We start from the raw sequence: 10426 nt of genomic DNA, 5'->3' as shown, positions 1-10426 counted from the left end.
TGTCAACCCATGTACCTATGTCTGCAGTTACAACTACCACTTATCAACTGCTATTTTACATAACATCCGTTGAAGCCTTCATCCGTTGATGGCTTTATCCGTTGATGTGCTAGCAGTTGAAGCTCTATCCGTTGATGCACTCATCCGTTGAAGGATGTTATCCGTTGAAGCTTTAGAGACATCCGTTGAAGCTTTGTTTCTCATCCGTTGAAGGTCTTTAAGTTATCCGTTGACACCACTTCATTTACACAAAATTACAAGGCGTGAAATATTTACAATTGGCCTTCCTATCTGCATATCCTCTAGTAGTCAACATGACTTATATTTCTCTCAACTTCTAAAAATTATATCTTAAATACAGAGACTGAAATGTGCTACAACACTAGACTTATTTCTAAGTAAAGCTACACCATCAACGGATAGCCAAAGTGGTCTTATCCGTTGAGGCTACAAACACTAGATTTCTACTTAAGTGTTTTGTTAAACATATCATCAAACTAATGCACATATATTCCTAACAGAATCAGAAGATAATATGTGGTAAGGAAAATGATGTTCATAAAAAGTGACATCACGAGAAACAGATATTTGTTGAGTGGCAATGTCCAATATTTTATAGCCTTTTTGAGTTGCAGGATAACCAATAAACACAGAAATAGAAGATCGAGGTGAAAACTTACTCCGATCAACTTTGCTTATGGATACAAAACATAAACAGCCAAAGACACGGAGATTGTCAAGAGAAGGTGGCTGCTTGTAGATTCGTTGGTATGGAGTGACATTTTCAATGCTAGTAAGAGGCATTCGATTGATTAGATAGGCTGCACATAAAACGCATTCTCCCCAGAATTTCTCTGGCAACTTAGACTGATGAAACAAAGCCCGTGCAGTTTCCAATAAATGGCGATGTTTGCGTTCTACAACACCGTTTTGTTGTGGCGTGTAGCTGCAACTGGTTTGGTGGACAATACCTTTACTTTTATAAAATTGCTGCAAATTCTTAGAAGCAAATTCTAAGGCATTATCAGATCGAACACATAAAACTTTGGTCTGAAATTGATTCTCTGCATAATGGATAAAATCAACTAAGACTTGAGAAACATCAGATTTATACTTGACCAAATGAATCCAAGTAAAACGACTATAGTCATCAACTATAGTGAGAAATTGGGTACAACCATTATGGTTCATAACTCGATAAGGACCCCAGAGGTCGATATGAAGCAACTCTAGTACAACAGCAGTTTTAATAGTACTACTAGGAAAAGGATTTCTAGTTTGTTTAGCCAGTGGACAAATTTGGCAAACAACTATTTTCTTACATTCTTTGACATCACAGGTTGGGTGTAGAAATTTTATTTGATGAAATGGTAAATGTCCTGATCTCAAATGCCAGAGTTTAGCTTCTTCAACAGCAGCAGTAAAACAAGCTTTAGCATCAATTACCATCTTTGGAGAGTAAGCATACAGTCCATTTTGCAGATCACCAAGAAGCAGTGGAGGATCTTTCTGCAAAAGGTCCTATAGTATACAATGATTATCAGTGAATACCAACTGAGAATTCATGTCATGGCATAGCTTGTGAACTGATATAAGTTTGTATTGAAAATAAGGAACATGTAAAACATGTTTCAATACTATTTTGTCATTTAATTTCACTGTTCCCTTATGAAGAACTCTAATTTTGCTACCATCAGGAATAGTAATAGTACTATTGCTGTCAATAATTGGTTCAAAATTCTCAAAACATTGTAAGTCAGGGCAAAAGTGGTCTGTGGCACCACTATTCAATATCCACTGTGATGTAGAACAAGACATTAGACAGAGATTACCTGCCAATAGAGCATGGCTAGATGAATTGTCATTAAAATCAGTCATGGTTTGTTTATTCAACAAATCCATAAGTTTCTGGTATTGCTCTGCAGAAATCTGATTGTTGTTAGTCCCTGCTGCATTAGGAATCTGACTATCTGAAGAATTGAGAACCATAGCAGCCACTTTTCGATCTTTGTTTCCTTTGAAGTTAGGTGGGAAACCATGAATCTTGAAGCACCTTTCTATGCTGTGACCAGCCATTTTGCAGTGTGTACAATAGTAGTTATTCTGGGGCTTCTTTTTGACAAAACTATTGATGTTTGGCCTGAATCCCTGAGTTTGAGAATAAGAATTTTGTCCCTGATAGTAAGGCTTTCTATCTGCAGTAAAGGCAAGATTATCAGTTATAGCACTTTGAGAAAATTCTTTATGATCCTCTTCTTGAGCCACAATTCTGTAGACTTGAGTTACATTCCGGTATGGGAGTCATCACGAGGATGTTTGCTCTTACTGCTGAAAAACGATCATTGAGCTTCATTAAGAATTGTAACACTCTTTGAGTTTGCTGAGCATTGTGAATCCTTTCTGTCAAAGCACAAGTGCAATTAGATGTAGTACAAACACATGTAGGCAAAGGCTGGATATCATCAATACTATCCCATAGAGTTTTGATCCTTGTGTAAAATTCAGAAACACTCTGTTGACCTTGAGTTAACTCAGATAACTTCTGTTCAAGAGAGTAAATTTGAGTTATAGAAGCAAAGCCGAAACGATCTTCAAGATCTTTCCATAACTCTCTTGCAGATTTCAAGAACAACACACTGCGTGCTATAGTCTCATCCAGATTGAATAGAATCCATGAAATTACCAAATCGTTGCACCTTTCCCATGCTTTGTACTCGGCTGTTCCAGTTGCAGGTCTAACCACGGTTCCGTTCACAAACATCAGCTTATTTTTAGCAGATAACGCAAGCATCATGCTTCGTTTCCAGTTGTTATATCCAGTTCCATTGAACTTGATAGAAACTAATTGGTTCGAACTAGCATCGGAAGGGTGAATATAGTAGATACTAGATGAATCGACATTAAAACTAGCATTCGTTTGATCATTATTTTGCGAATTGCTTTGAGTCGCCATAGAAACAGAATTAGAATAACAGATTTCGATATTTGAGAAATGAATCACAAAAATGATATCGATATAATCATATTTATGGACTAAGTGTTTAGATGATGATGATTTCGATTATGATCTTAGAGTAATCAACAATTAAGGAGTATTGCAAAGCAATCTGAGAAAATATCGAAAACAAGCAAATAATCGTCTCTTAGAGATCGATTCAGATTAGTAGCTAAAGATCGGGAATGAACACCTGAGTTTAGATTGACGATGCGGAAACGATTAGCGATCAATTGACGATGATGATGATGATGAAATGAAGGTGATGAACACTCGAGACCTCGATCTGCAGATTCGAAGCTTGACTGGCTCTGATACCATGTGATTCGATGAAGTATGAATTAGCAGTAAAACTCAACTGATAATCAGGATGAACAAAATGAAGATAAAATCCATTGTTAAACTCACAAGCTATGTATCTATCAATCTATATGTGTATCTAATTACTTACCTTTTCTATTCTATTTAACTGAATGTATATATACAGGTGAAAATCTAAGGCAGTCATTAGCTGTCATTTGCAGTAGTTAGTTATGTCAGGTGGCCTTCTATCTGTGTTGGTTATGATTAGGTACAATGCTGAGCTATGATAAGTAATATGGAGCTGCATTAGGGAGGATTAATCTTAATACCTTTGAAATAACATATCCAACTCAGCATCATCCAAAATCTGGTAACCAAAGAACCTCGTCACTTAGAAAACGCAGCCGAAGATAATTTTCCAGTTGAAAGTTTCCTTTCTTGATTTTGTATCAATCAAGATCTCCTGTAATTCAGCCAGCTCAGAAATTACTTCTGAGATATTTTGCGTTCCACTTATTGCACTGCTGGACACAAGAAAGCGCTTTAAATTATTTAATTTCTGACTGCCTCTGATATCCAGGACTTGAAGAAGTTCAAGCTTTTCTAACACAGAAGGAAGATTCAATAATTTGATGCATTTTTTCTGATAGAGAACTGCCAGCTTTTGTGACTTTCCTAAAGAATCCGGAAGGGACTCGATACGAGTGCCCATCAAATCCAGAACACGAAGACTTCCAATTTCGTTAAAAAATGGATCAGGAAAGTTTGTAAATTTTGAATTCCCCTGCAAGCAAAGAGTAGAAAGCTTTGAACAGCCTGGATTATCTAAAAAAGGCTTTAAATTATTGTTGTCAGCCAAGGAAATCCAGTGTTTCCAATCCCAGTTATCCTTATCGTCTTGGTACGAGAATACTTTTTTAGATGGTACCAAATATATACTCCTCTCATCGGTTTGTAAGACATACAATGCCAAAAGTACAATGCCAAAAGTCGGAACAATTTGTGTATCCTAACATATTTTTGGCACTCATCTTCCTCGAACAAATTCCTGTCATTCAGATGCTTCAACAAATTGTGCCAATGAGCCTTGGTTTCAACAAAATTATTTTCGGCCATCCAACATTCCAACAAATGATCTTTATATATGTTACCTTCTTCTTCGAAAGCTTCCTGTTTATCTAATTTTAATCTATAATAAGTAGTAATCAAGGAATTTAGTAGTGGATACGTTGTACCCCTATAATTCTAGTAAATCTTTCATGATTTGATTCGTAGTTAGTTTTAATTATAGTTATCTGACATAAGTCGAAGATTAAATGGTTGAAATATAGCACTTACATAATTTTTTATCAAAAAATAAATTTCTCTGATTTATTATTTAGCAGTTATTCAATATTTTGACAAGTACTTCTTACTAGTTTTTAGTCCCGTACTGATGTTTTAGTTTTTTTAAAAATAATTATGAATGATCTAACCGTACAGATGTTAATATCTATATATTTTGGTGATATGATAAATTTTTTAGAAAAAAAAAATTATTTTGTTTGTTATTTTGACAATCAACCAACGGTTTAAGCAGTACTTGTAACTACTGTTGGTCTCATATTAATGTTTCATATTTTAAAAAATATTTATAAATGATCTAACCGTACGGATGTTAACATCTATATATTTTAGTGATATGACAAAAAAATAAATGTATTTGGTTTGTTATTTTAACAGTCAACCAGTCTTTTGACAAAAAAAATCACTTCAACTCGGCTCGACTTGATTTGGCTCGGCTCGGTTTGGCTCGTTTTGATGAAGAAAACTCGTGTTCGACTCGTTTTCGGCTCGATTCGACTCAGCTCGATTTTGTTTGATAAAAACTCGTATTCGGCTAGTTTGTTAACGAGTTCGAGATCGAACACGGTTTTCTGTTTGTTACGCAAGTTTGACTCGGTTCGTCAAGAAAAAAGAAATTAAAACTCGGTTCAGTTCAATCAAAACTCGGCTCGACTCGATTTGTCAACAACTATAACTTTAATTTCATAATAGGCAAATATAAATTTAATCTTACTAAACATACGTCAAGCAGTTAACAATTATACATGAATCACAAAGTTCGTATAAAATAAGGTATTAAAACTTCTTCAATACCTAAAGAAATTCCAACAAAATGAAACCATATTATTTTTGACACACGATAACTGAAACAAACACGCCAATGTGATCAACATAAGAGAACAGAGTTTACACGATAAGAAACATAATAGAGTAGGAAAAACGTTGTCCTCTAGCAGCAGTCATTTGTTCTGAAATTCATTGCCATCAGTGCAGGTTTGGCCGAAAATTCGTCTACCTGTCAGACCTCTAGTAACATAAAAACAAGGGTATTAGATTTGTCTAAGAATGAATAAGACTAAAAAACACTCAGATCAGTACATCAGTACATTAGACTATGGATGATAAAGAATATTTTTGTGGCTAAATGACTTTTCAATACGTGGATACTGACAACCATATAGGCATCGTCCATAGAAAATTCTAAAAGAAACCCATGGCAAATGTCTACTTAGACAATGACAATAAGTAGCAAATTGGCAGATACCATTGCAAAAATTGAATTGAAAAAAGATATTACCAAATTGAAGATACTGCCGGAAATGTTCTTCAACCGCATCGTCGTCCCACTGTAAAGCCTCCCACCAGGTTTCTTCTGTTGTGATGGATTTCAGCTTTACAGTACCATTCTGGCTAATAGGGAAATACTTCAGTTCAAGACACTTAGTTATCTTAACTTCAATCAACGCTGGGAACTCGAATAACTCATCCTTCCAAATACCTTCAAGTTTTGGCATATCAACAAGTACTAGTTTCTCTAGCATTGGAAACACGAGATGTTTTCCTTCAGCCCCAGTAGACATGTTTTCTTTGTCCACCACTGCATCTTCGGTTATAATTGTGCTTAACAGGTGACAACTGCTTAACTGAAGAGTTTTCAGATATTTAAAATTAGAAAGAAAGAACTGGGCATACGTCACACTTTTAAGATTTTCCATATCATTCAGATACAGTTGCTCCAGATTTGACAGTCCCTGCACACCGAAAATATATTCCACTTTCGTACAGTTTTCTACCAAAATTGCAGCCAACTTTGAAAGGACCAAATCCTGTAGATATTTGAGGTCGTCGCGTTTAGCTATTACTAGTGCATCTGACATCGAAAGTAATCTAACAACTGTTGAACTTGGTTCTCCACCTCTGTAATCCTCAACATACCTTTGAAATAATATATCCAATTCAGTATTATTCAAAATCTCGTAACCAAAGAACTTCCGGACACCATCTTCCACTCCCCAGATATCCACAACCTCGTCATTCAGAAACCGCAACCGCAACCGAAAACTCTTCAAGGTTTTAACACTTTTCGTAACACCATTGATAATTTGCCAGTCGAAAGTTTCCTTTTTGGATTTTGTATCAATCAGGATTTCTTGCAATTCAGCCAGCACAGAAATTATATCTGAGATATTTTTTGTTCCAGTGATAGCGCTGCTGGATACAACTAAACGCTTTAAATTCTTTAATTTCTTGATTTGTTGAGGCACCTCCTTAAATCCACTGCCACTGATATCCAGCACTCGAAGAAGTGCAAGCTTTTCTAATACAGAAGGAAGATTCAACAATTTAGCGCATTCATTCAGATAGAGAACTGCCAGCTCTTTTGACATTTCCAAAGAATCTGGAAGCGACTCAATACTAGTGCCCATCAAATCCAGAACACAAAGACTTCCAATTTTGTTGAAGAACGAGTCAGGAAATTTTGTAAACTTTGAATTCCCCTGCAAGAAAATAGTGGAAAGCTTTGAACAGCCTGGACTGTCTAAAAGAGACTCTATATTGTTACTGTCAACCAAGGAAATCCAGTGTTTTCCTTCCCAGCTATCTTTATCTTGTTGGTTCGAAGATACTTCTTTGGATGGTACTAAACATATATGCCTCTCGTTGGTTTGTAAGTTATACAAAGCCAAAAGTCGGAACAATTTATGCATTCTTACATATTTTTTGCACTCATCTTCCTCAAACAAATTCCTGTCATTCAGATGCTTCAACAAATTGCGCCAATGACCCTTGGTTTTAACAAAATTATTTTCAGCCATCCAACAGTCCAACAGATGATCTTTATATATGTTACCTTCTTCTGGATATAGTGCACCGTAATAAAAACAGCCCCTCTGTTCATTCGTCAAGTCCTCACAACAAGAACCTATAGTTCTACACATATCTGTGATCATTTCATCACCATCTTTCGGCCAGGTTTTTAGCGCTTTGAGTTTATCCGTCAAGGTTTCATTATCCATTTTGAACTTGAAACTATCTGCTACAATCTTAATTGCAGTAACAAGAAAACCACAGCGGTTTACAGCTTGAAGAATGTATTTCTTCTCAATGGAATTGTTACTGCTTTTCAAAATATTAGAAAACATTGTAATGGCCTCGTCCAATTTTAATAACTCAACCTTAACAGATCGATCTACCATTGATTTCCAAACAACACTGTATCTTGTGGTAAATACAACTTTGCTACCTCTTTCTTTCCAATTCTCAGGAAATCCAATTTCATATAAATTGAAAGCAGCTTTGACATTATCAAGAAGTAGCAAGTACTTTATGTCCTTTAATGCTTTCTGAATTTCGTCCCTGTAACGGTCAACTGGGATTTTATAATCAAGATTTAGTCTCGACATAACATCCTTTTGTAATTTTTCAACGCTGAAGTTTCTCCTCTCATTAATCGTATCAGGTCCATCTGATGAAACATTCAGCCAAATAACTATATCATAAATTTTAGCAACTAGTTCGTGGTTGTTCAAGTTCTGCATTATAGTTGTCTTCCCAGTACCCAGTGCTCCATGAATTCGAATTAATTTGACTTCCCATCTCTGTGTAAGATAAGAAAGAGTTGTCTCTAGTGGCTCTTTTAATGTTTTCAAATCATCAATCATAGGTGCAGAGACCTTTACGACACGATCAGGTTTACTAAGTACATTCTCTGACTTTGGAGGTATCACTCCATAAAGTTCAGCACCTGCTTGAACTAAAGAACCCATTGCTTGCAAACCACTAAATACAGTTCCAATGACAGGAAGAGCCATCAAGAAGTCTAAAAAAGAGAAAAAAAACCTTAGGTTCCTTTCTACACATACTGAAGCATCACGATAAAAGCATATATTGTACAAATTATAGTGTACAACCGGAGGCAGCTAGACAACGTGGCTAAGGCCTAACATAGCATTATTGTAGTATTATTCCACTCGAAATGTAAGAAATTGTTTGATTTGTTTAATACCAAAACCAACTGTAATTCAGAGCATCACAAAGGTCAGACAACATAAGCATGTTAAGGAAGGAATAACTGCAATTTTTTTAGATACAAGTAGATCAGCTTCATTGGTCATACAAAGCCAACATTGTTCTAAAAGGCTGAACCAGAAGCTGACGACTTTTTTAAGAATCCGAAAATTTGGCAACTTTCTTGAATATTGGTGTACATTCCGATATTTATTCTTAAAACTATATATTTTATGCTACAAATAATGATCCATAACGAAAGCAAGGAATAAATATGAAATAAATCAACAAATTTTTAAGTTAGAGCTTTTATTTGGTATAGTATAAAGGGTGCTAATCCCTAACAATAGGGTATTATATAAACCATATTTAATACACTGCTCTAGAATACATGGAAGGTTAAAAAAAACCTTAGATCTGGTCCCTTGAAATATAGATCCCATATCTCTTGAGTAATATGTTCGATAAACCTTAACCGGCACACTATTTTGCCAGGGAACCGGACCCGCAGATAAATAACACTGAACTGTTTTACTTAATATGATTTGTAATTTGTAAAAAGAACTCTAGTATTACAGTAGTTTCAATGGCGACTACCAGAGGATGCGAATACTCTGGGAAACTGAAGTATCTTTGCTTCCTAGTTTACTGTCAAATCTATTTTCCAACACTAGGGAACTTAAAATTTTAAGAAATTTTGGGATGATGGTCCGAATGCCCAGGAGTATCATCAATTGTAAGAAAACTAAAATTTGTTGGTGGGCTAATGATATACATAAAAAATTTACACACCAATTATATCAAATTTATATACATGAATCAGGGAGTACCTTATACTGCAAGAAATCCGCAGAAGATGTTGCACTAGATGATAAGTTTGTGTCTGTTCATCAAGATTTCTCAGTTACATAATGCAACTGCAAACTAAAGTAAACAAATAATCATTTCAATAATTCATTGTAGAAGTATTGATAAACTACATTTTGTGGACAGGAAGGTCAGGCAAAGGGAGGTCGTCTTTCTTTCTCTTTTTACTGTTATTATGGTCAACTATGATGTCTTTTTCTCTATTCAATGTGCTTGTAATGTACTCCCTTTTTTGCCTATTTTGTGGTTAAATTTATAAGTTTTGATTGATTATTATGAAAATTTTATGTATTATTTTTTTAAAAATAATACATAAAATATAATCTTAAAACATATATTTTAAATATTATGTTGTTTAATCTTAAATAAGTTGTACTTATTTTTATTTAATACAAATTAGTAATATTTTATTTTATTTATTTTAAAGTTACGAATTAACATTAAAATTTTAATTTTTAATCACATATATGTTGAAAAACTCACTAACAAGTATAGCAACATAGAGGCAAGTGTATAAAAAATTTAACAAGTTTAGGCCAAGACCACAGTTAACAAAACAAAACATGCAGGTAAACAAAATCAGTAACTGAAATAACGAAGAGAGAAAGAAAGATGTACCCGAAACCATAGCTTTCAACAGTGACTGAAATAATGGTTTACAGATACAAAATGCCAAGAAAATAATCACAGCTGAGTCACCAGGCCTTGCTCGAAGTCCTGGCTGCTCTTGAAGAGATTATTGCCCCCTACCTGCTGCGTTTGGGATGTGCGCAATATCTCCACCAGGATAAAACAGCTCGGAGTTTATGTTAACAGCAGCAACAAAACCTCCACTTCGACCAGCACCTCAGTCGCCGGAAAATATCAGCACTTCAGGACTTATGGGAGAGAAATGCAGAGAGGTTGAAGAGAAGAGATGAGAATGTA

General features: G+C 35.1%; 1 protein-coding gene across 1 annotated transcript; it reads right to left on the bottom strand.

Moving 5' to 3' along the window:
* Positions 1-5319: 5319 nt before the first annotated feature.
* Positions 5320-9669, bottom strand: LOC141667649 (disease resistance protein SUMM2-like). Its single transcript, XM_074474217.1, has 3 exons — positions 9463-9669; positions 5922-8444; positions 5320-5650 (listed from the first exon to the last, which is right to left on the bottom strand). Exons 2-3 carry the CDS (start codon positions 8434-8436, stop codon positions 5643-5645), a joined length of 2523 nt encoding a protein of 840 aa, XP_074330318.1. The 5' UTR covers positions 8437-8444; positions 9463-9669; the 3' UTR covers positions 5320-5642.
* Positions 9670-10426: the final 757 nt, after the last annotated feature.

This window comes from Apium graveolens, chromosome 6, assembly GCF_009905375.1.
Source record: "Apium graveolens cultivar Ventura chromosome 6, ASM990537v1, whole genome shotgun sequence".
NCBI lineage: Eukaryota > Viridiplantae > Streptophyta > Magnoliopsida > Apiales > Apiaceae > Apium > Apium graveolens.
The sequence above is the reverse complement of the archived record's forward strand: the minus strand, read 5'-3'. Positions and strand labels throughout refer to the sequence as shown.